This window comes from Trachurus trachurus (assembly GCF_905171665.1).
Source record: "Trachurus trachurus genome assembly, chromosome: 7".
Classification (NCBI taxonomy): domain Eukaryota; kingdom Metazoa; phylum Chordata; class Actinopteri; order Carangiformes; family Carangidae; genus Trachurus; species Trachurus trachurus.
In genome coordinates, this window is record NC_139901.1 from 31,171,006 (window position 1) to 31,197,391 (window position 26,386).

Sequence of the window (26,386 nt, forward strand, 5' to 3'; positions counted from 1 at the left end):
ATATAAAGGTACATGCCCCCAAAAATCATGATCCAGGGGCGAAATTGCCCCCAAGGTTTTGAAACAAATATATTTATATCTGTACATTATCATAATTTTATTTTCATTAATTTACCGTCGTGTCTCATTATTCTCCTGATGTCGGCTTAATGTAATGTAAACCAGATTGCGCTGATACGGAGAGTCATGTGACAGACAGCGGGGCAGAGCTGCAGCTGCAGCTGCCATGGACCTGATGATCAGGTCCTGATCAGACTGGTGGTGGTCCACAGTCAATCAGTCCTGGTCCTCCACCGTCACCAGATCCCCCGAAAGCCCCCGCAAATAATACATCGACAAAAAGTGGCAAGTTGCAGCTTTTCGTCGGCTTATTATTTGCGGGGTTTGTTTTTTTTAATCTTATAACGTCTCTGCAACATGCGGCTCTCAGTGCTTGTCGGTGTTGTGTAGTTAGAGCTGTGTCTCCCTCCTGTTCCCCAGGTAGGAGGGGGACAGTAGCCCACCAGGGCGGGGTGATAAAACGCTATAAATTGTGAAATAACTTTTCTTCGATAGAAATATGAGACGTGGTCGACAGGTTTCATTCATCCATGTTTTGGCAAATAGCCAATGATATTGAGAGTTGCGCCGTGCCGAACCAATCATGTGGCTGGAATAGAGCCAGTCAACATGTGCATTTGTTTGGGTTGCTGCAGACGTGCACAGCAGCTGACACCGCCGGTAAAAAAAAAAAAAAAAAAAAAAGAGAGAGCGAGGGAGAGAATGAGTGAGTGTTGTCTCGAAATAAAAAGTAAAGGAAAACTCGGACCAGTGACTGACAAGACGCTTGGTGCGCGATGGGGACAACGGGCAGTTGTAGCTTTGCGGGCGGGCGGGCGGAGGGGGGGGGATCGTCGATCCTCTCTTTGACTTCGATGCTCGAGATCGTGACGTAATTTCGATCGATTTCGATAAAAAATCGAAATCGTGACACCCCTACGAGACAGTGTGTATAAAATGTCTAACAAACACACATACACACAGCCTGGTGCATATATTTCATATTTCATTTCATTTTTGTCCGACTTTCATGCACAAATGTTTGGTTTTAAACACCATGGACCACAGAATTTAACTTTTATTTTACTTTTCTTTGGATACGTCACTGTTGTATCTTGTGTTTTAATTTTTTGTCAATGTTTTCTCTTGTGTTTTAAATAACTTTTAACTATGTTATCCTATTTTTATTATTATTATTATTATCCCATATTGCACTGGTCCACGACTTGCGTATGCTGTAACACTGGTATATAAACTGGTTTGTAGTTTTATTTCATTTGCTTTAAAACTGGAAATGGTAAAACGGTGTGTACAAAAAGTGCAACAAACACACATGCACACACACACACAGCGCGGCGTCCAGCACTTCATTTCATTATTTTTTTTCCTAGTTTTGGACAGCGTGGGGTAAGAGGAGGCACAAGGCTCCTCCCTGAGAGTTTGTGAAAACATTCCAGCAAAGTGAGAGCGGTCAAAGAATTGGAAACTCTCAGAGCGGCCTCTTACTCTCTCTCTCTCTCTCTCCTTCTCTCTATCCCTTATTCACCTCTGTGCACATGCAGCTGCAGCAGCTCCATAAACCTCTTTATATTAACACACTGTGTGGAAACCCTCAGGACAGAGATCTGCAGGGCCAACGCACCGAGGAGGACGACACGAACAAACAAAAATACAACTGAAGAGTCCTGCAGACAGAGAAACAAAGAAACTCATCAGTCCTGTTTAAAAACACAAGTTTCAGGATGAAGCCGATGAAGTTTTTCCTCCTGGTTTCCACGGCCTGGACTCTCACAGCAGCTCAGTATTACTACCAGGGGCTGATGGATTATCTGGAGAACAGGTTGTTGGCTATCGAGGTAAGAACCCGACTCGATAATTGATCAGTATATTGTTTTTCCTTTATCTTTTAGAAGTTCAGTCATTAAAGAAATTAGCAGCAGTACCAGCTGATGTTGTTTTTGACACATTTTTGAGCTCCTCTTCACGTCGTCCGCCTCCTCTTGTCTTTTTTATGAGATTTTAATGTCATAACGAACTAACACGGGCCAATTAATGCAATCTCTGCCCAGCTCATCAACTTTGCAGGGGCCTCTGGCAGAGAATCAGTTGATGCATACAGGCTTTTTCCTTCTCATGCAACATCTGTTCGACGACATTACAGCTTCTGCAGCATTTAAGATGACAACAACACACACACACATACACACACACACCGGTAATGAGTTTGAGGGCGACCTATGTCTTCAAACACAGACAGACAGACAGAAAGCTGAGCTCTGTGATGGTAGAGTGAATCTGTATTACAACAAAGAGCCTCAGGGGAGGAAGTGAAATTACTTTTACTATTATGTTTTTTAAAGAATGTTATGAAGCAGGCAGCGTGTCATGAAAAACATGGAGCTTGTAGTTTTGCACGAGGGAAGATGTTTCTGTGGTAGGGTGGTGAGGTCGGTGAGTGTGATATGAAAGAGGATTACATGTTTGATTTTCCCCAGGGAGTGATTTCAGTGAAGCAGTTTTCAGAGTTTTCTTCTTTTTTTTTTCTTCCATCAGCTGTGTGCGTCTGTGATGCAAAAAACTTAAAACTGTTATCCGCATGAAATGAATCATCTATTTACAGCTAAATCCCGCTGCAGCAGCTTCTCTCCAGTCTCAATATAGTATATACGAACTCAGCTCAGCCTCAGCTCCTGCTTCAGTTTGAGTCATCTGCAAGTTTTTCATTGAACTTTTTCATTTCCATTTGACCACAGGCCCACTACACAGCGAGCAGGAGGGAGAGAAAATGAAAGTGAGGCAGAGGAGGAGGAGGAGGAGGAAGAGGAGGAGGAGGTGTCAGTTATTACATCTCTCTCTAAATAATCCACCCGTCACTCCGACTGCAGTGCCGATCACTGTGAGAATGAAACACTGGGCTGTTTTCTATTCGGCCGAGGTGATGATAACACCTTGATTGAAACAGACACGTTTTTACCATCTGAAATGTATTATGTTAGGAAACAGGAAGCTGCTGCAGCTGAGTGAGGCCCAGACGGCCAGAGGTGATGAATGCTAAGGTTAGCCTGCTGACAGCCTCGTTATTGGCAATGCAAACACATAGCGGCACAGTGGATATAATGCAGCGTTCATGCAATGTGAAAAAAACTAGAGGAAAAAACTATTCAATTAAACCGTTTAGAGTTGAAAAAATACTAAAAGGATGTTTGTGTTTCTTAATATTATTTTGTTAGTTGTTGTTTTTTTTTACATTATTTGTTCTAACCATCACTAAAGTAAATATTGGACTCATTTTCCACATCTCTTCTGAACATTTAGACACAAACATTGACAAATCAGGAGAAAATAAACTTTGTTCCAGACCTGTCTCTGTCTGAACAGCACACTCTCTCCCAAGATTTGACGTTTGCAAACGCCCGTGGTAACTAATTTTTGTAATGCTAAATATGACTGTTAGCTGTGTAAATATCTAATGTTCATAATCATAAGAAAATATAACTATTATATTACATATAGCGTATTTTCCAGACTATAAGTCGTGTTTTTTTTTTATAGTTTGGCTGGTTATGTGACCTATATTTCAAAGCGACTTCTATATCAAAAATATAGGCTACGCCATGTCATCTATGGCCACAAGAGAGCACCGTCCACAATCGTGACAACAGAACGCTGCAAGTGCACCACAGAAAAAATTACACGACTAAACCATAAAGACAGAGAGAACACAGATAAAATGCCACCAAAAAGAAAAAGCTATAGCCTACTGCAGAATTGAAAGCTACATTTGGTAAGTTGACGAAAGTGAAAATAAAGTGTGTGACTTGGTCGGAAATTTCAAGACGATACACCGTCAGGTCTCTCTACGAACCTCTTCCAAGCTTTTTAAAACAATGAAACAGATCATTTAAAATCGAAATCAAATAACAACATGAATTTAGTAAATTAATCTGTAACCGTAAGTAAATATTGTATATTTCATAACGTTTTTATGTATTTTGGCATTTAAGGTGAGACACCACAGCCAAAAACGTAATATGTTTTACCATTGACGGCGTGGTTCTTGTTGTGTGACGTCAGACGACTGATTCTCTGAGAAGTTGTGGTAGATTTTTTTTCTCCGACTTTTCCTCGAGGAGCTTCGACATGATATATTGAGTATGATACATGGATGTATTATATTATCTTATAATAGATCCATGGTATGATATGGCATATGAGGTGGCGATCGATTTCAAGTAGGAGGTCAGAAAAATCAGAGTTCCGAGTTGTCTTGAACGCAGCATATGAATTCTGACAGGTGTCTTAAAGGGATAGTTCAACATTTTGGCAAATTGGCCCATTGCCATAATCGCTATAGTCATAGCAGTAGGTTCATTACCTTTAATTGTAGGTGTAAGCTATTTTCAGTACGGCGGAGCGCAGCAGCTGGCTGCTCAGAGCTACGCTATGGAGGCTAATGGAATTTCTTGGTTTCCCTCATTAAACTCATCAAATTCAACATCCCAAAACTCCACAGCGCTTTTGTAGACAAGTTGTGACCTGCACAACCACCACGCTATGAGATAATGACGGAACGATACGAAACGGAGCCGTTTTCGAGGTAAATACAGGGTAAATACGGAGACTGCTTGCTGAAAAACTGTCCCTGAACGCAACGCGCATCAGCGGTTTTGTATGAATTTACCTCGAAAACGGCTCCGTTTCGTATTGTTCCGTTATTATCTCATAGCGTGGTGGTTGTGCAGCTCACAACTTGTCTACAAAAGCGCTGTGGAGTTTTGGGATTTTGTATTTGATGAGTTTGATGAGGGAAACCAAGAAATTCCCTTAGCCTCCATAGCGTAGCTCTGAGCAGCCTGCTGCTGCGCTCCGCTGTACTAAAAATAGCTTACACCTACAATTAAAGGTAACGAACCTACTGCTATGACTATAGCAATTATGGCAATGGGCCAATTTGCCAAAATGTTGAACTATCCCTTTAACCAATCATATTTTGTTAAAGCAGAAGTAAGTGATATATTTGTGTTAATATAGGCTAAGTCTTAAATAGTTATATCTTCCGACAGCAATCACTTACATAGAGTGTTTGGACCGAAACACGGGTCTGTCAGTCATTCTGCTCTGCTCTGAGCCGAGGAGAAAACATTTATCGTATCCTACAGTTTTTATCCAATGAGGAGAGAGAACAGCATGCAGGGCTGTGTGTGCAGCCAAGGGACGCCGTGAATGTGGTGACGTAGGGACGAGGACTGTTATGGTGCGTTCAAGGAAACCCGTAACTCGTGTTTTTCCAACCTGTGAAGTCGTACCAGTTCAATCTGGTACGAGTTCACGGGTCAGAAGTTACAAGTGGCCGTTATAGTGACTTTCACAGGTAAAACAGGTCGGAAAAACACGAGTGGGTTGCCTGGAACGCTACAAAGTCGTAAGTTGTGACTTGAAGCTGTAATTCACGGTTTCAAAAGCCTGCCTTGAACGCAGCATTAGCCAAAACGACCGGATCGCTTACTTCTGCTTTAAATATTTTGTGGGCGGGGTCATTTTGCGGCATCATTCATCCGGGTACTCACGGTCATGGCTACAAAGCGACATGCTAAACAGAAAAAAACGGCCGAACGGAAAATGTAGAAGAAAAAAAAACAAGAGAAAAAGAGGCAGTTTTTTTTTTTTTTTTTTAAAGCGGAGAAACTTAAATTATATATATAAAAAAAAGGTCAACCATCATCACCCAGTTTATCAGGATTAGTGATAGCAAGTTAGCCGTTACCCGGGGCTACCGGGCAGCCCGCGCGCCACCAAGCTTCACCGCTGGGATTATTTGCTTTTCAGTCCCGATAAAGAGGATTCAGTAAATTAAAGCAGATATCAGCTTCAGGCCGTTTCGGCTAATGCTGCGTTCAAGGCAGGCTTTTGAAACCGTAAGTTACAGCTTCAAGTCACAACTACGACTGGGTAGCGTTCCAGGTAACCCGTAGCTCGTGTTTTTACCATCCTGTTGTCTGTGAAAGTTCCCTATAACGGCCACTCGTAACTTCCGACCCGTGAACTCGTACCAGATCGAACTGGTATGACTTCACAGGAAGGAAAAACACAAAGTACGAGTTTCTTTGAACGCACCATGAGTTAGCAGCCCCCGCCCTTGTCAGGCATCAATTGGTCCTCGTGCTACGTCACCACATTCACGCGCATCCCTTGGCTGCACACACAGCCCTTCATGCCGTTCTCTCTCCTCATTGGATAACACTTGTATCCCACAAGGAAAATTTTCTCCTCGGGTTACAGCAGAGCAGAGTGACGGAGAGACTCGTGTTTAGGCTGAAATACTTCATGTAAGTGATTGCTGACGGAAAATAGGACTATTTAGGACTTATATTAACAAAAACATTCCACTGATATCTGCTTTAACTTCAGCCAACCTGTTCTTGTGCTGAGCCCCGCTGCTCCTCACCTGGTGACTGCAGCAGCTGCTCGGAGCCTCTTTTCTCTTCCACTGGCAACAATGTGGATTAATCAGCTGTTTGTCTGGACTGTCCTGTAAGTAACGTTAACGTTGCTTCATCTTCACTGTATCGCCGTCGGAAATATATCCACGTAAGTTACATCCCAGCGGAGCTTCAGCATCTATCGACAGCTCCAAACGAATGAAATCCATCTGGTCTTCAACTCGTCCTCCTTTTAAAAAACTCCGTCTGGACGTAAAGTTGGTGTTAGCCAGCCGAGCTAGGTCGGCTAACGTCAAACCATAGACTGTAAAAGCGTCAAACACGACCACAACAACACCAACGTCATTTTCAGAGGGGGAGGGGGATCTCGCGATAATTTACCGCGGGTAATACACATACATTAGTCTCGCGATATATTATCGCGTAATAGAATAGAATAGAATAGAATAGAATAGAATAGAATAGAATAGAATAGAATAGAGAATACTTTATTCATCCCTAGCAGGGAAATTCAAGTTAGTCCAGTAGCTCACACAACAATGACACAAAAAAGATGAACACAAAAAACATTTTAACAAGTGTTATATAAAACGATTGCAGCAGGAACAAATGACCTCTTAAATCTTTCAGTTCTGCAGGTCAGGGAGATGAGCCTTTTACTGCGGCTGCTCCTCTGACCTGAGAGGGTTTTGTGTAGAGAGGGTGTTGGGGGTCACCCAGGATGGTCTTCAACTTACACCCCATCCTCCACTTAACCACAGCCTCTACCAGCTCTGCTCCCTTCCATCCATACATAATACTGTATGGATGGAAGTGTTCAGTAGTTTACATAGTGACAGTGGTTGTTGTGTTGTATTTTTGAGCCTGATGTTAATTCCTCTCTTTAGATTGCACAAATTAATTATTTAATATGAAATATGATGTTATAGGAACTGTGAAGCACCAAAACATACAATAAAATATACTGTATTTGTCTGTTCATGCACAACATTGTGTGCATTGTGAGTTTTTTCTTTAAAAAAAGGCGATAAAATGTAAAATAAAATGAAAATGCAACATATCGCCTTTCTCACAGTATCCCAATATCTTGCAGTATATTATATCGTCACCTCAGGATGGGTATCGGGTTGCCAAATTCTTTCCTACGTGTGAAGAGAATGTAAATATTTCTACCAAATCTCATGAATATGTATTTAATATATGTTAGGGCACACAGTAAGGGATCACACAAGGATTCATCCTCTGGGGGGGAGTCAAATAAACATTGTGCTTTTTCTGAAAACCTCACTTCATCTCATCCAACAACACACCATTATTACAGCTCTTGTTTTTGTTTTTTTTCTGTCTTCCCATGTCTCGTAGGACCGCATGCAGTTCTGGCACGACCAGACCCATCAGTACCACACAGAGCTGCAGGACTTCAAAAAGCTGACTGCTGAGACCGTGGCCGGGCTGAGGAGCGAGCACAGCGTGATGATCAAAGACCTGGAGGGCGCCGGCGTCCGAGTGGACCGGGTGGAGCGGGAGATGGAGTACGTGGAAGCCCAGACCTCGCCGCGGGCCTGCGCCAATAAGGCCGACAAGGTGGTGGAGCAGGGGGAGTGGGGGCTGCAGGAGAGCCGAGGGGAGGAAGAGGAGGAGGAGGAGGAGGAGGAAGGCGACTGGGAGGAGTTTCGCTCCAGAGTCTCTGGTGAGCAACAAGGAAACACAAACACACTCTCCAGTCTGACGTTCCTTTCCTCTGCAGGATCGCTGCGTTTGATCTCTCATTTTTCATTCATGACGCAGTCTGTATAACACACACACACACATTTATATATATATATATATATATATATATATATATGTTCTGGAGTTACAGTTAGGATCACACCAGGCAATAACTCCACTTCCTTTGCAGAGTTGCTGCTTTGGAAAAAGAAAAACCAGCCTTCCACTGGAAAATGGGAAACAAACACAGCGTTACAAGTCGCTGAAGGGAGGTGCTCTCATGTTTTCCAGGAGAAATTGTGGCTCGATGCAACTAATTCATTCATCTCTGAGCAGAGCAGAGCAGAGCTCCAGCCCCCTGTTGGTGCCGTGCCGTACCGTCGTCTGAGCCTGGCATTTTGTCTTTTCATAATAATCTCCACCATCCAGAGCTGCGTTGAGCTGCTGCTGCAAAACAGTGATGAAATACAGCAGCAGCTGCAGCAGCACTGACTCATTTACTCAGGTAATACAGGAGGATTTATGACGCCCCTGAAGCCCGATGTGGAAAGTTGTGAAATCAGATTTTTAATTCCACGAAACACAAACAGACTTTATGTCGGCTTTAGGTTTTAAATGCATGTGGTGCATTGAGCAACACAACTATATTTTTGCGCCTAAGTGGTTTTGAAAATATAAACCCACTGATGACAGATCGTTAAATTCCTTTGTTTACCTTTAATACAAACTCGAATGAGGAGAAACTCGATGTGTTGACTTAATGAGACAATCAGTAGCAAGAATTATGTGGTAATATCTTAAAACCCCCTGTTTGAAATCATAATACAAGTCATACTTTGCGTTAATTAAAGGAGGATTTCTCACACTCGAGGCTCCTGAGTTATAAAACAGGATGATGCAGCACAAACAGAGGCTTCTGCTTTGGCTCCTGTGTGTGTGTCAGATCTGCAGCCGTGTGTCCACAGAGAGAGAGGATGGAGGGACAGGAAACACGGCCTGAGGTCAGCGGCGTTAACGCTGCAGCTCATGTTCTCAGGAGTGGGCGCTCTGCACACAGCGACCCATTGTGAAGGTCTGTGAACTGACCCAAAACCAACCTCTGCTGCATTGTGAGACAGGATGCTAAAATATATATATTAAAAAAGAAAGAAAGAAAAGAAACGCTCAGGGACACATGAGGAGAAGGGGGGGAAAAAAAGGCTTTAATGAAAAAGCAACATTAGTCTTTACTGAAAACGTCCTCGTTGCTGTCGGTGCTGCACTCATTCTCCCTCTCATTATGAGTCTGTGTGTCCAATTTCCCCCCGACTGGTTTGAATTTGCCGTCATTTGTAGAGTCTGATATTGGCCGCTGCGGGCTGCTCCAAGTTTTCAGAACGGTTTCAGCCACAAATATACGGAATAGAAGGAAAACTTTCTGATGGAGAGGAATCTGAATGAAATTAGTTTAGTTGTGACATCAATTTCACACCTGTGAAATATTTTTTGTAATAATCTTGTCATTTCTTTTCAGAATTATAACCAAATATGAACGGATTTGGTTCATTTACATAACAGAATTCACTCTTTATTTCCCTATAAATGGATTTTGAGCAACAGAAAAAAGATCAAAACAGCAAATTCAAAGGTTTAACTCTACTCTGTGTTTTCAGGGCTCACTTTGATTTCACTGATGCATCTCTACATTAAATGAAAATACTTCAAAAAACTCAAACTTCAGCCCAGTCTGATCTGTATCTTTGATAACTTTGGGATCTTCACCTGAATTTAAAACAAAGTTCAGCAGATTTGAACGAGTTTGTAACGACAGGCTCATCAGCTTCATCAGGTTGTTTCCTCACTCAGCGGCGTCCTACATGGACCAAACCGTGTGTTTCCACATTCCTGAGCCACGTGCAGTGTCCCTGGTGTTCACAGAGTTTTTTTTTTTTTTAGCATTTCCAGATCCAAAAACACATAAAGTGAAAGGAACGAATGTAAATGTGTTTTTCTGCTCCGACATAAGCTGCAGTCATCAGCACGTTCAACCTCAGATAAATAATAATACACTAATAACTAAACGTTTCTTCCAAGGCCAAAGGAAACATCATTTACACACTTAATTTATTGGGAAAACATCTTTTAAAGAAATCAATTTTGTTGGAAGAGTTTTAATGAAATTTATGAATAAATAGTCAGAAGCAAAAAGTCCAACCAACTCAAGCTATTGTTAAAGGGAAATTGCGTTTTTTTTTTTTACAATCTGGACCTTATTTCTAGCATAAAATACGATCATTTCCTCCCCCAGATAACTTTGGTGTCATTACAAGTGGTTGTGATGAAATGAGCTCCAGCCGAGAGCCGCGTATATCGTATAATGGAGTCTACAGGGCAGCAGAATGCAGCCTCTAAATAACACATTATCTGCAGAGAAACTCCTTCATTTCACCAATATTTGGTTCTGATAGGCTAGTGCTATTCCCCTCTGAGTCCGGGGTTAGCTGTTATCAACATCCGGGGTCTGTAGGTTGACCTACTGACCTCTGACCTGGATGATGTCATCTCTGAGCGCCGCGCGGCTTGTTGATACCGCTAATGCTACGGTTCGTTTCTGCGTGTTTCCGACTTGTCAGAACAAAATGAGCAGCTGGATGAAGTTCAGCTTCCACAGGCTTCCTCTCCTCAACCTGGACTCACTAAAGCTCCGGCTAGTTGAGATAAAAATGGACCCGAATGCCGAAGCAGAATGATTATTATCAGAATGAGCCGCGCGGCGCTCAGAGATGACATCATCCAGGTCAGAGGTCAGTAGGTCAACCTACAGACCCCGGATGTTGATAACAGCTAACCCCGGACTCAGAGGGGAATAGCACTAGCCTATCACAACTAAATATTGGTGAAATGAAGGAGTTTCTCTGCAGATAATGTGTTATTTAGAGGCTGAGACTCCATTATACGGATATACGCGGCTGGAGCTCATTTCATCACAACCACTTGTAATGACACCAAAGTTATCTGGGGGAGAAAATGATCATATTTTATGCTAGAAATAAGGTCCAGGTTGTAAAAAAACTGCAATTCCCCTTTAACGCTGGCTTCATTAGCTCCTATGCATTTTATTCCTATATGTAAACTTTAAACGTAGGGTTGGAGATCCTGGAAAATGGTTCTACAGGCCACATTTTGAAAATATACAATATACAAAGTACGAACAGAGGACAGAGACGGCAGCTTGATTGACACATCACGCAATGCAGTCGGTGTATGGAGAGGATTTAAAGCAATTCAGTAAAAAAAAAAGCCACAGAATAAGATCTCGAACCCTCCGACCTGTATGTCAGAATGAAACTCTCCTGACAAACGATCAACAAGTGCATCAGAAAATCTGCTGCTCTTTAATAAAAAGCTTTTGGTTGCATGTAAAAACCAAAAGCATCTAATCACTGATGGTCTAAAGATGATTGTGTCTGCAGCTAAAATCAGTTTATGTTTGGATCTGGATTCATTAACTAGTTAAAATCTGCCTCGCTCCTCTCTGACTCGTCTGTTTTTGCCCAAACCGGTGATTTGTGCGACACAAGCAGCAGCAGCAGCAGCAGCAGCTCGTTGCCCCTTCACTCTGCTGCTCTATTGTGTGTGATGGTCACAGCAACAATAGGACAGATGGTCGGTCAGTTGTTGTCATTCATCGTTTTTCCATAATCACAAAAACATCACCTCCTCCTCCTCCTCCTCTTCCTCTTCCTCCTCTTCCTCCTCTTCTCCTTTGTGCTGTGTCTCTCTCTCTGTCTCTCAGACTGTGTGGAGATCGTCTCTGGCATCAGATCAGTGAAGATCCTGAAGCGCGTCGGCGTCTCCAAGGGCCTGTGGACCAGAGACCCGCGGTCGTCCAAGGTCTTCGTCTTCAACGGGACGTCAGGCGACGCCGTGCACCAGTTCAGCTCCGTACGAGACTTCTCCAGCTCCGCGGGCGCCGGCGGCGGCCGACTGGTCCGCCTGCCGTCGGGCTGGAGCGGCGCCGGCAGCGCCGTCTACAACGACTACCTGTACTACGTCCAGAGGGAGGGGGGGGGTGACCTGCAGGTAGGGATGATGTCACTGTTATAGATTTACTTGGTACGATTATTGTCAGACAAATAATCACGGTGTTACAATTATTATCACGATTATTATGCATTAATTCATTTCCCAACACTATGTAGCTATGTGTAAAATCAAATAATAGTTTAAATAATTACGACGCTCCATTATTTACACAAAATATTTTAAGTATCTGGTAATAAAGGATCAATTATATTCCACAGGGGAATTAACTGTCATCTTTACCAAGTGTTTAAGTTTATTTTAATCTTTTTTTTTTCTTTTTTTTAATTACAAATGACATGCAAACGTTTAAATTCCTACCGATTCAATGTTACTGGACCAGTATCTATGCATTTACCTTTACTTTGGCGCACATTTGTCAAGATGGTTCCGACATAATCTTTTTTGGAAAGTGACGGTATTTAGGAATCTTTGCGATAAATTAATTGTGGCGTTTAATACTGCAATTAATTGTGAAAGCAAGTAATCGTGACATCTCTACTAGGGCTGGGAGTCTGGGACGATATGCTTTTCTCTCGATTCAATTCTTCTACGATTTTTTGGATGCAGACTCGATTTAAATTGCGATTCTACAATATTGCCGATTTTCTTGATTTTTAGTCTGCATTTCTAACACCAAACAGTGAAACAGTTGAATGATTATGATTGTCTACAGACTATTCCAGGAACCACATTTCAAAAGCCTGGACTGCATAAAAGAGGCAAAAATCAAAGAGTATGAGAAAACAGGCTTCTGAAACCTTTCTGACCAAATGAGAAATAGACTGAGGTAAACTGCTACATTTTAACATTTATCTGCACACAAATACTGTAGGAGCCTAAACATTAACATACTCCATTATAAAGTGAACTTAAACCCTTTTCAAACTCTCTGTATGTAAAAAAAAAAAAGGCGAACAAATGCACATTGCACAATATTTAAAGGGACAACGAGGAGTTTTGGAAAAGCGAAGTGTTTCCACACTACATTTATGAGCCTCCGCACCGTGAAATTCTTTGACCGGCGCAAGACAGACTCATGTTTTCATTCATCAAGAATTAAAGTCAGAGGTTGGAAGACGATCACATACCGTCGTAGCTCCGACCATAAACGGCGATTCGGTGGCGTTATTCTCATAACTCGCCACGAAACCGAAAGTAAGGAAATGCTGGTCGGCTCGCCCAGCATTTCCACCACCGCTAATAATAACAAAATAACGATAAAGACAAAACGATATATTTATCGAAAATGGAGCCATTAACAAATGGTAATGTCACAGGATGACAAGGGCCGTTAAGTGTACAGTACAGTCCTTTATGTTTATTATTTCAGTGTATTAATTAATGGTTGCCGTGTATTCTTATTGATTGTTGTGAAGTTGTGTTGCATGCTAAAAGCATACTCGTAAATATGTGTGTGCATATTATGATTTATTGTGAATTGTGTTGAGAGTATTTTGGCTTGCTGTGATTTTGTTGTCACATGGACTGAAGAAGAAGCCATGGTGTATTGTGGACTTTTGCACACGGTTTTCCTTGTCTCCCCCTGTTCCCCTCCCCTTTCCTATAATTAACAAACCATTGGTCTACAGCCACTGGAGCCGAGCATTTAGAGGACGCACACCTGAGGTCAGGGATTCACTTCCGGGGCACGATTTCCCAGAGACACAGAGGACCCGACTCGAGGTGGCAGCAGACGCAGGCGGCGTTCAGCTCTCCAGCCGTGAGATGATCGGGCGGAGGATGATTGTGATGGGCCTTTAATGACGATAAGTGAAGCCGCGACGGAGCGCTTCTGGAGGAGGACGAGCCGCCGGAGAGAAGCGACGGACTGGAGCTGAATAAAGACGGGCCCACAACGAGAGATTATTGATAGTCGCGAAGCGGACGCCGCCGCCGTCTCCTCGAGACGAACTGGGACTTGACTTCCTGGATTGTTCCGTGAGATTCAGAGACATTGACATATCACTGACACTGTTTACAATTATTGATCCATAGGATTTTAGTCAATTGTCTGATTTTATATTTACAATCCACCCTGCTGCTTTTTAGAAATAAATACGTATTTTTATAATATCTTACTGCCTCTTGTATCTGTGTTGGTGTGGCCCGGGGATCTGGTTTTAAGTGTGACTTCAGTGTGACATAATTTTGGCGTTGTCGGCAGGATCCCCACACCACACCTCACAGAACAAAATGGCTGGTGAGAATGAGCAGGATGAGAGGATGAATATAGCAGGGCAATCCAATGTTAATACAGCACCTGCTATGGCAATGCCATGGTTCATGGCATTACCTTTTATTCCCAAGTTTTCAGGGAAAGATGGTAATATTAAATTTGATGTATGGTTAGAACAAATGGAATCCATGCTCAGAGCTCAGGGTTTAGGGGCTCAACAGAAAGTTGATTTTGTACTCTGGGGACTTGATGGAATAGCAAAAAGACAAGTAATGTTACTCGAAGCAGGGAGACGGGAGTCCTCCACGGCCATTTTAGATGAGCTGAAAAGACTTTATGGACAGCACTGCTCCCCGACTCACATTCGTGTTCAATTTTTTCAATGCAGACAGAGGGAGGAAGAAAGTGTGGACTTGTATGTGTTGCGCTTTAGAGAACTATTTAATAGATGGAAAGAAAGTGAACCTGGAGTAGCAGCCCAGGTAGAACCCACAGCTAGAGACCAGTTTATCAAGGGGCTCAAGTCAGGCAAAGTACAGAGAAAAATAGAACGCCTTACCAGACAAAGACCTGACCTTAGTTTTTCTGAAACCTGTAGGGAGGCACAAGCTCTAGAACAGGAGCAGAGTAGGAAGGGTGAAGCACAGGCCTCCAGGGTGATGGCCCCATTCTCCCGAGAGACTGATCTCAAAGAACTGAATCAGTGGAAGGAAGAAGTGAAAATCGAGTTGAGGAAGGAAATACAGGACCAAATAGCCACCATTAGTAAGACCTTGGTAGAAGAGGTACGGAAACAGTTGTCTCCTACAGTTACTGGCTTCTCCCCAGAACATGAGGAACCATCTAGAAGACGAGTGGACCGAGGACGCTATCAGCGACAGCCACGATCGGCCAGAGATTTCCAGTGGGACAACAGTGGGAGGCCCATATGCAGAGGCTGTGGAGAAGCAGGACACACACAACGCTACTGCAACACTGGGGCCCAAAGGCGAAATCCGTTAAACTAGAAACCCCAGCTACTACAGGGCAAGTGGCTGGGGATGTAGAATGTGGGGAAGTTGACTGTGGGGAAAAAGTACAACGGCCTGACATTGTGGGAACATGCCCTGGGGTTACTGTGGAGGTGGAGGGGGTAAAGGTACCTTGCATCTTGGATACAGGCTCACAAGTGACACTATTTAGCGAAACATTTTTTCAGAAATACTTCAGCCATGTTCATTCCAGAGATAAGGGCGACCTCTATTGGTTGACGCTCAAAGCTGCCAACGGTCTGAAAATACCCTACACTGGCTATGCCGTCATGAACTTCTGCATTGGTGGGATTAAGGTACTGGACAAGGGGGTTGTGATCGTTACAGATGACTGTTTGGGGCCAGAAAAAGGGATTCTTGGGATGAATGTGATTGTTGAATGTTGGAAAGCTCTGTTTCAGGGAGACCACCCAGGAATGACCGCCTTCACTTCCACCATCTCAGTTGGTGCAAAGGGGGCCTGGGAGAAAGCCTTCGCCACCTGCAGACAAATTGAAGAGGAATCCTCCCCTGACGGAAAGGTGGGGGTGGCCCGGCTGACCAAACAAGATCCTGTTGAGGTACCTGCACACAGCGAAATGGTCCTCTGGGCTCAGGTAAAAGAAACTACAAAAGTCAATTCTCCCTGTGTTATAGTGGAAGGGATTAGTGATGAGGAGGAATGGCAGGTCGCCCGAACTTTGGCCACTGTAAAAAATGGAAAGGTGCCTGTGCGTATTAAGAATGTGAACCCATTCCCCATTGTTGTACCTCAACGTCGCCCTCTTGCCTCAGTTTACCAGGTCTTCCCAAGCGACGTCCATGGAGAGAGAGAGCTTGTACTCCGGGCGGAGGAACCAGGGACGGTCGAAGTGGATGTCCGGAATGTACAGCTGCCATCTGGGGGAGAACATCCTGTACTCTCCCTGAAGGGCGAAGGACTAACGGAAGAAGAACAATATGAGATGGACCGGCTTCTTCGCAAGTGGAGCCACATCTTTGCAGCCCATGAAGAAGACTATGGTCGTACTGACACAGTACAACATCAGATTCCAACAGGCACCGCTCCACCGAGTCGAGAGAGGTATCGACCCATTCCCCCCTCCCTTTTCCCAGAACTAAGGAAACTGTTACAAGGTATGTTGGATAGTGGGGTGGTTAATGAGAGCTCTAGTCCCTGGGCTGCCCCTATTGTGCTGGTAAAAAAGAAAGATGGCTCTTGGAGATTTTGTGTGGATTACCGCAAATTGAATGCTCTGACTCACAAAGACGCTTTCCCCCTACCTAGGATAGAGGAGTCCCTTACCTGCCTGAAACAATCCCGGTGGTTCTCCACACTGGATTTGGCCAGCGGATACTGGCAAGTCCAGGTCGACCCTAAAGACAGAGAAAAGACTGCGTTCACCACACCGCTCGGGCTGTACGAGTTCCAGCGGATGCCTTTTGGCTTATGTAACGCCCCAGCGACCTTCCAAAGACTGATGCAGCGCTGCCTGGGGAGTCTGGTAAACGATACCCTGCTCATCTATTTGGATGATGTTATAATTTTTTCATCTGACTTTCAGAGCCACCTCCAACACCTGGAGCAAGTATTTGAGAGGCTGTGGAAACATGGACTGAAACTACAGCCCCACAAATGCAAACTGTTTCAGCCCAAAGTGAACTATCTTGGCCATGTGGTCAGCAAAGATGGAGTGGCCACAGATCCGGAAAAGACCACAGCAGTGCAGCAATGGAAACCCCCTACCACAGTCCGTGAGGTCATGTCTTTCCTGGGCTTCGCAGGCTACTATAGACGTTTCATCCCTGCATTCTCTCGTGTAGCTGCCCCCTTGAATGCCCTTCTGGCTGGCCATGCCACAAAAAAGAATCACCCAGTTCAGTGGACAGAAACCTCCCAGACCGCTTTTGACAAGTTAAAGAGAGCCCTTGTCAGTGCCCCAATCCTTGCCTTTGCTGACTTCTCTAAACCTTTCCACCTTTACACAGATGCAAGCTTGGAAGGCTTGGGTGCAGTCTTGTCACAAGTCCAAGATGGAAGAGAGCGGGTCATCGCCTACGCTAGCCGGAGCCTGTCACCAACAGAAAGAAATGACCAAAACTACAGCTCCTTTAAATTGGAACTGCTCGCATTAAAGTGGGCAGTGACTGAAAAGTTCAAGGATTATCTGTGGGGAGCGAAGTTCACTGCCTTCACAGACAATAACCCATTGGTCCACTTGAGCACAGCCACACTTGGAGCTGTAGAACAGAGGTGGGTGGCAAAATTGGCAAACTTTGAATTTGATCTCAAATACAGGCCTGGTGTTGCTAACAAGAATGCAGATGTGTTGTCAAGGTTCCCACAGGAAGGAGAGACGGTACCTCATCCAGTGGCCACTGAAGACCCCCAGGGGCCATGCAGATCTCCTCAAGGAAGAGAGACAGCAGCTCTCCCAGTCACCACTGAGGACCCTCAGACAGCTCCAGAGTCACAGAATCAGTGGGAAAGCAGGCAACAAGAGGACCCTGCTGTTGAAATGGTGCGGCAGTGGCTCCAGAGGGGTACGCCACCAACAACTGAAGAGAGAGAGACAGCCCCTGCAACATCTAAGCGACTGGTGAGAGAGTGGAGACGCCTACGACTGGAGGAAGGTGTCCTGCAGAGAGAGGTGAGAGATCGCTACACTGGAGATCTCTTTTGGCAGATTGTGGTCCCACCAGCCTGGACTCATACTGTCTGGCAGCAGTACCATCAAGCTACGGGCCACATGAGTGCTGCCCGCACAGAGGCTGCCCTGAGGAGGAGTTTCTTCTGGCCAAAACTGGGACAGGATGTCAGCAATTGGGCAGCCCAATGCACTCAGTGTATCCAAAGCAAACCCCGACCGGAGGTAAGAGCTCCACTACATCCAATTGAATGCTCCTACCCCCTTGAAATTTTGGCTATGGACTATTTGTCTTTGGGGAGGCCAGGTGACTCCCATCAACACATTCTTGTAATGACAGACTTGTTTTCTCGGTACAGTTGGGCAGTGCCGACCCGGGATCAAACAGCAGTAACCACAGCCAAGGCTCTGTGGCACAATCTGATTCAGACTTGGGGATGCCCTGAAAAGATTTTGTCCGATAAAGGGGCTGCATTTGAGTCGACAGTCATGGCTGAACTTTGCCAGCTTTACGGTTGCAACAAAGTGCGAACGACGTCTTATCACCCCCAAGGTAATGGAGCATGTGAGCGGTTTAATCAAACTCTGCTCTCCCTTCTCAGGTCCCTGGAAGAGGCTGAACAACCCCGATGGCCAGAGAAATTGCCAGCGTTGCTGCAGGCCTACAATAACACCGCACACAGCTGTACTGGCCTAACCCCCCACTTTGTGCTTCATGGCAGACATGCCAGACTACCAGTGGAGATGGCCACTGGTGCCCCAAACAACAGACCCCGCTACAACCTGGATGGCTGGGTGCGAGCACATCACCAAACGCTAATGCAAGCCTATCAACATGTTGCTACACAGACACGTCAACGGCAGCAAATGGACAAAGCCAGGTATGACTCAAGGATTAAACATGTCCCCCTTCTCCCAGGAGACAGGGTTCTCTTGCGTAATTTCCGCAGGCATGACCAAGGAAAACTCGCTCCACACTGGCAGTCCACGCCCTATGTTGTGATCTGCCAAATGAGACCCCATCAGCCAGTCTATAAGATCCGTCCTGAAGGAAAGGAGGGACCTGAGAAGATCATCCATCGCAACAACATACGACCATGCCCATTGAGACCAGAGCTGCCCTCACACCCAGGCACAGCTCAGCCAATTGAAAGACCGGACTCGAGAAAGAGACCCGATGCTGCACCCCTCTGTCTTGTCCCTTTCGCCCCAGTAGTCCTAGGACAACTGACAGCACCTGGCCCAACAGTTGATGCGGCACAAGCGCCAAGTAGGGCCATAACCCCAGAACCCCACACCTCGTCAGAATCAGGTGAGCCCCTCTTGAGAAGGTCCACTCGGGAGACAAGAGGGAGGGCCCCCCTAAGATATTAACAATAAATGCAACATTGGCTGTCGGGACGACAACCCAAAAAAGGTGGGGGTAGGTGTCACAGGATGACAAGGGCCGTTAAGTGTACAGTACAGTCCTTTATGTTTATTATTTCAGTGTATTAATTAATGGTTGCCGTGTATTCTTATTGATTGTTGTGAAGTTGTGTTGCATGCTAAAAGCATACTCGTAAATATGTGTGTGCATATTATGATTTATTGTGAATTGTGTTGAGAGTATTTTGGCTTGCTGTGATTTTGTTGTCACATGGACTGAAGAAGAAGCCATGGTGTATTGTGGACTTTTGCACACGGTTTTCCTTGTCTCCCCCTGTTCCCCTCCCCTTTCCTATAATTAACAAACCATTGGTCTACAGCCACTGGAGCCGAGCATTTAGAGGACGCACACCTGAGGTCAGGGATTCACTTCCGGGGCACGATTTCCCAGAGACACAGAGGACCCGACTCGAGGTGGCAGCAGACGCAGGCGGCGTTCAGCTCTCCAGCCGTGAGATGATCGGGCGGAGGATGATTGTGATGGGCCTTTAATGACGATAAGTGAAGCCGCGACGGAGCGCTTCTGGAGGAGGACGAGCCGCCGGAGAGAAGCGACGGACTGGAGCTGAATAAAGACGGGCCCACAACGAGAGATTATTGATAGTCGCGAAGCGGACGCCGCCGCCGTCTCCTCGAGACGAACTGGGACTTGACTTCCTGGATTGTTCCGTGAGATTCAGAGACATTGACATATCACTGACACTGTTTACAATTATTGATCCATAGGATTTTAGTCAATTGTCTGATTTTATATTTACAATCCACCCTGCTGCTTTTTAGAAATAAATACGTATTTTTATAATATCTTACTGCCTCTTGTATCTGTGTTGGTGTGGCCCGGGGATCTGGTTTTAAGTGTGACTTCAGTGTGACAGTAACGTAGATTCATCCACACTAATATGAGACTTTTTTTTATAACCAAATACAAACTCCTCGTTGTCCCTTTAAAAATGGTCCAAAAAAATATTACGATATTCATGTAAATCGATTTTTTTCTCCCACCCCTTACTGTATCTCTACCTGCAGGTGGTTAAATACGACCTGTTCACTTCCTCGGTCACGGACGTCGCCATGGTTCCCGTGGAGAGTGCGGCCGCCGTCTACAGCCTGAACCCGGAGACGGCGGCCGACCTGGCGGCGGACGACGAGGGGCTGTGGCTGCTCTACGCCGCCGGGGACGACGAGCCGAACATCAGCCTGGCCAAGATGGACCCGGCGGCGCTGGACATCGAGCAGATCTGGGACACGCGCTGCCCGCGGGACAACGCCGAGGCCGCCTTCGTGGTGTGCGGGACGGTGTACGTGGTGTACAACACGCGGCTGCCCAGTCGCTCGCGGGTGCAGTGCGTGTTCGACGTGACCGGCGTGGCGGTGAGCGAGGAGGCGCCGCTGCTCTACTTCCCGCGGCGGTACGGCGCCCACGCCAGCCTGAAGTACAACCCCGAGGAGCAGCAGCTGTACGGCTGGGACGACGGCTACCAGATCGTCTACCGGCTCAGCATGAAGAGGAAGCTGCTGGTCGGAGCGCCGCCGCCGCCGCCGCCGCCGCTGCAGCGCTCACACGACCGGGATTTAAGAGTTAACTTATGGGACTGAGGCGGTTTCTGCTTCAACAGAACAGAACGGGTGTCGCTTCTTTTTGGGGATTTTTTTTTTTTTTTTGGTGGGAAATAAATAAATTAAACTTCCTGTCAGACCTTAACCCTAGTGTTGTCCTTCTGGGTCAAATTGACCCAATCTGTTCCCCTTTCTCCATCCTTTCTCCTTTCCACAATCATTTTCCCCTTCCTTCCTTCCTTTCTTCCTTCCTTCCTTCTTTCCTCTTTTGACCCTTCGCCAACCCCTCCCAAAAACGGCTATTGTCCAATCCTACGTTAGCAACCGTAACTATAGGCCTGGCAAGCTTTCCGCAGTGAGTCATTACGTTTGCTTTTGTGGACACATTTTGAGACTAGGACGAAAAACATTTGTTTGTAGAGAAGGATGTTGTTGTTGCTGCTGCTACTACGGCGGCGGCGGCGGCGGCAGCAGCAATATAGAGATGTTCAGATACGAGCGAACTTTTTTTCCGACTTGAGCAAGTGTAAATATGGGGATAACCATATGTTCACCTCCGAAATGACAGCTGTACTTTTAGGGCTTTTACCTGGGCTTTTAGGCGAGGGATCCTCCAGGCAGGGACTGCTTTCACTGACTGATACAGCGGTGGGAGAAAACAAAACAGCAACGAAAGCTGTATGTGGTTCACAATCGCTCAAAAACTTGCAGTTAGACAACGTTTCATGACCAGTGAGATGACGTAAGTCTTGGTGGGTTGATAGACGGTAAAATGACCGGCCCTTACTGCTGCTCTGTACATTGTCCAGTCGTGTCGTTGAACAGATGTTTTATCCTCCTGCGCGAGTCACGTCACTGAAAACTCTGAATGATCTTTGTGACTTCTTCTCTCTATTATCTCAGAACAGTTTATCCAGAAATTTGCTGATATTTCCTTTGAAATCGATACCAAATATTGCCAGGAGCATGGCTGGGAGTGAAAGCTTGCCCGCCGTAGCAACAGTAACCAAGGGGGCGGGGCTTACGCGAAGGGTCAATTGACCTGATCTGTTCCCTATCCCTCCATCTTTCTTTCCTTCCCTTTTCCCTTCCTTCTCCCCCTTCTTCCTTCCTTGAACAAATCTGTTCCCTCCCTCCATCTTTCCCTTCTTTCCACAATCCTCGCCCCCCCCCCTTCCTTCCTTGAACGAATCTGTTCCCTCCCTCCACTTTTCTTTCCTTCCTTTTTCCCTTCCTTCTTTCCACAATTTTTCCTTCCTTCCTTCCCTTCGTCCTTACTTCTTCCTTCCTCTTTTGATCCAATTGACCCAATCTGTTCCCTCACTCCTTCTATCTTTCCTACCTTTTTCCCTTCTCTCCTCACATCTTCCCCTTCGTCCTTCCTTGACCCAGGAGAACAACAAAATGAAACACAACAATTTGCTTTCTTGCATAGTGAACCTGAACGCACCACTTCTTTATACATTCAAACATATTAGTACAAAAGAACAAAAATGGATCACATCTCTTCAAGTCAAGTGGCGATTTCAGATTATGAGATAATAAAGTGGCTGAATCTGCTACTGTACGTTATTTAAAGCAGAACTTGGGTCATTGTTTCCTGTTTGAAGCTGAGTTATGTTTATTTATTTCCCTTATTATTAAAAGTGAAGAAGACACCTGCAGCTTGTTAACGCCAGTCAACACGTCCATTATTCACAGAGCTGCAGGAATAAGGTGGACACGCTAAAGTCTTACAGAAGCTCCTGCACTTCAATCACAACCTGTACACTCTGAAATGTAATACATATCACAGATACTGTCACATATTCCTGTGTATATAAATAAACTAGATTTATATATACATTTTTTAAAATCATTTTCCTATTGTGAGAATATTGAAAGACAGAGAAAAGCCAGTGAGTTGATTAGAGAGAGTGTGTGTGCGTATGTGTGTCCTCTCCTTTAATTTGACCATTTGATTCAGTGTGAATCTCATTTTCTTTGTGTGTCGTCCTGCTTGTTAAGCCTCTGGCTGCTGCTGCTGCTGCTGCTGCTGCTCTGTTATTATCTGGTGAGTTTGGCACAAAAAAAATAACGACACCGAGCCCGTTTTTTTTTTTTTGCATAAGTCTTTTAATCAAAGCAAAAGAAAGAAAACCATGTCACAGAACCGATAACACATCACACACACCCCATGGGAGATAAAAAACAACAAGCTTCTTCTCTGCTCTTTGATTTTCAGACTTGTTGAAACAAAAAAAAAAAGAAAAGACAAATTTTTTGTGTCAGAAATACTGCGCACGCACCGACTGTTTCAGTTTGACTTTATAATTATTGTTACACACACCGGAGTCGACTCAATATCGTCGTCGTTGAGTCTCGATAATGATCTAGATTAATCTAAAATGAACTCATAATAGACTGCAAGATGTCAATCACCAGGACGGATTCTCAAACATTTCTATTATTATTATTATTACAAATACAAAAATGTTCAATAAAAAATTGTTGTAAAGTCAGTGCTATTGTAATAGAGTTGGAAGGGATAACAAGATCATATCAAGAAACGTTACAATATTAGGCAAAGCTAGAAGGTTTTCAAACAGTCCATCAACTCAGGAGGTTTGTTCTACTACTGTATGTAAACACCACATGATCATCATAAAGCACAGAGTTAAAAAAAAAAACAGAAAACAAAACGTAAACAGAAACTATGTTAGTATTCAACCACTTGTTTCAAGTTGTACATTTAAATAAGGTATTAGAAATATATGAATAATGCCATTAGTGTAGAGACAGACAGAGAGAGAGAGAGAGAGAGAGGAGCTTCACCATCAAAAACAACAGAGTGAGTGAGAACAAACACGTCGCGTTGTTTAGGGATGCACCGATCGGATGTTAAAGATCGATTATCAGCCCAAGATATTGACTAAATATCTAGATTGGGTATTGGAAAATAGAGGTGGTCCATGACGCCGAATCTATTCACTTCAATTTCTATGTTTGTGATGCGTGCTACATATGGAACGCAGAAAGGACCAAAATGTTGAAGTTTGACGTTCAACATATTTGTACATCTAAAGACGACAAAAATTACCCTCATTTTTAAAGGTCTTAAGACTTTTTGGACCATGGAAGCTTCCTGCTATTGGTTGGCGTCAATAAACCCACCCCCTTTTTTTGACGTAGGCATCGTGCTGGTCTATATTCATACGCGTACGTTCTGCATTATTTAATATTGTAATACACTTTTTAATAAAATTCTTGAACGCAATATGTAGCCTAATACAAAAAAAAACTTTGCCTTATTTTGTAATAAGTTGTTACGTAATGCACCAAATTATTACATTTTCTTCATAAAAAAATTGCAACATCCGCATTTTGTAATAATTATTAATAAACATTATTACATAATGCGGCGATATTGTAGAGCTACAGTCCTTTCCACGTTCCATCACTACATCGCGTGTCAGCAGTATGCAACAACAAACACAGAGCGACATTGTTTTACAAAGTTAGGAGAGTAAAGTTACTGTGCGTTCACAGCTTCTAAAGCGTCAAAACGCTGAAAGTCAATTCATTTTCAATGAGAGGTTGGTTGGTTAACTTTAGGGTAATTAGCTATAACGCGGTTCGGCGGCAACCAGTCAGAATAGAGACGTCCTTCGGCTCCCTTTTTTTTGTCCTTCAGCTCCCCAATGACCAGCGCGATCGAACTTTGACGTCAGTCACATGACGAGCGACCAAAGTGGCTAAAAATATTTGCCGTTTTGGAAGCTGTCTTGTGTGAAGCGCACCCTCAAGCGTTTTTGAAGCTTTGGAAGCTTTTGGTGTGAACGCACAGTTTAAGGTCAAGCCTGATGTCTTCACTGTCTTCAAGGTGGCATCGGATCGGTAACGGGTTTCGGCCGATACGCTAAGTCCAGGAATCGGTTTCGGCTTCATTGGGACTGAAGAAGACAGATCGGTGCATCCCTACTAGTTGTGTTCTTGTGTTGATTTTGGATTACGTCAAGCAACAAACAATAAATGCACCGACTTCCTCTCGCTACAAATAAGGGCCAATTAGAGAAATGCCACTGCTCGGTGGATGCTGACCCGTCCGACCCTCCTCCTCCCCCTCACACACCAGCTCAGGCACTAAAACAGTAAAACTACCGTAGCCCACGGAGGAAATGGCTTCAACAGATCCTGTAGAAGTCTGCTCGATGCATCTGCTCACATGCTCGTCGACATTTCTGTGATATATTATAGTCTCACTCTCAGTTCTGCTGGAGTCTAGACCGGTCCGAGCCGCCGCCGCCCCCACGGCCAAAGAAAACATCGCCACATATCAAGATTAAAACTTCTGCGGCTGCTGCTGCACAAGATAATATAAAACTGAACTGGAGTTAATGATCTGCTCTCCAGTCAAAGAAACTATCTGCACAAGTCCGACCCAGAATCATCTCTGAATGTTCCCCTGAATGTTTTTTTTTTTTTAATCTTATGGACTCGGTGGCTTTAACATTTCTCGGCCTGAATGTACCGATCGTATCTCTGCTCCCCAATAATTGCAGCGAAGAGATTCCTCCTGCAGCGTAAAACCTAAAAACTGGGACCAAATAATGTTTATCACAGAGATGGAAGAGATCGATTCATATTAATTAAAAGCTCTGGACGAGTTTCTTGTGAGAAAACATGTGATAAGAGCATCTGGACATTTTAGATTTATGTATGTACGTGGGACTCGTGTTTCACATTTCCAAACCAATAGCTTTGTTTCTTTTTAACCAAACACCACAGCTCAACAGACACCTGACAGTTTAAAAACCCTGGGATAAAAATGTTGTTGTGCTTTTGTTGAAGTGCAAAAATATGTGTATCAATAAAAGCGAGAAAAAAATAAATAAATTGTACTATATCTTTAAAATTAGCAGCAGATCTGTGTCGACCAATGGGACGCTAACGATTTTTACTCAAACGAAAACACTAAACAAACAGAAATGCAAAGAATTTTTTAACTCTTTTTACATTTTTTGTCATTTCTTGTGCCCTTTTTTTTTTTCAAATGTAAATACAGAACAGATTGTGGACGGAAACGCAGCTTAATTGATCGTTTTGTTAAAGTTTTGTGCTGCTGGAACAAACGCCAATAACACAGTGCACCCACAACATGAAGTTAGCAGTAGTTAAGTTATGTAAGCATTAAAAAATTAAATAAAATGAACATAAATTAACTTCCTACTTTGTGCCTGCTGTTAAAATTTGTGCAAAAACTGCCACAATGGATCATTTCTTTTGTCTCCGATTAATAATAATCATCAGTGCTGTGTGTGTGTGTGTGTGTGT

General features: G+C 44.3%; 1 protein-coding gene across 1 annotated transcript; it reads left to right on the forward strand.

Moving 5' to 3' along the window:
* Positions 1 to 1,726: 1,726 nt before the first annotated feature.
* On the forward strand, positions 1,727 to 21,112 carry olfml3a (olfactomedin-like 3a; the record flags this gene model as incomplete). Its single annotated transcript, XM_083974680.1, has 4 exons — positions 1,727 to 1,895; positions 7,842 to 8,169; positions 11,965 to 12,251; positions 20,543 to 21,112. The coding sequence occupies exons 1-4, from the start codon at positions 1,782 to 1,784 to the stop codon at positions 21,110 to 21,112; spliced, it is 1,299 nt and encodes a 432-aa protein (XP_083830806.1). The 5' UTR covers positions 1,727 to 1,781.
* Positions 21,113 to 26,386: the final 5,274 nt, after the last annotated feature.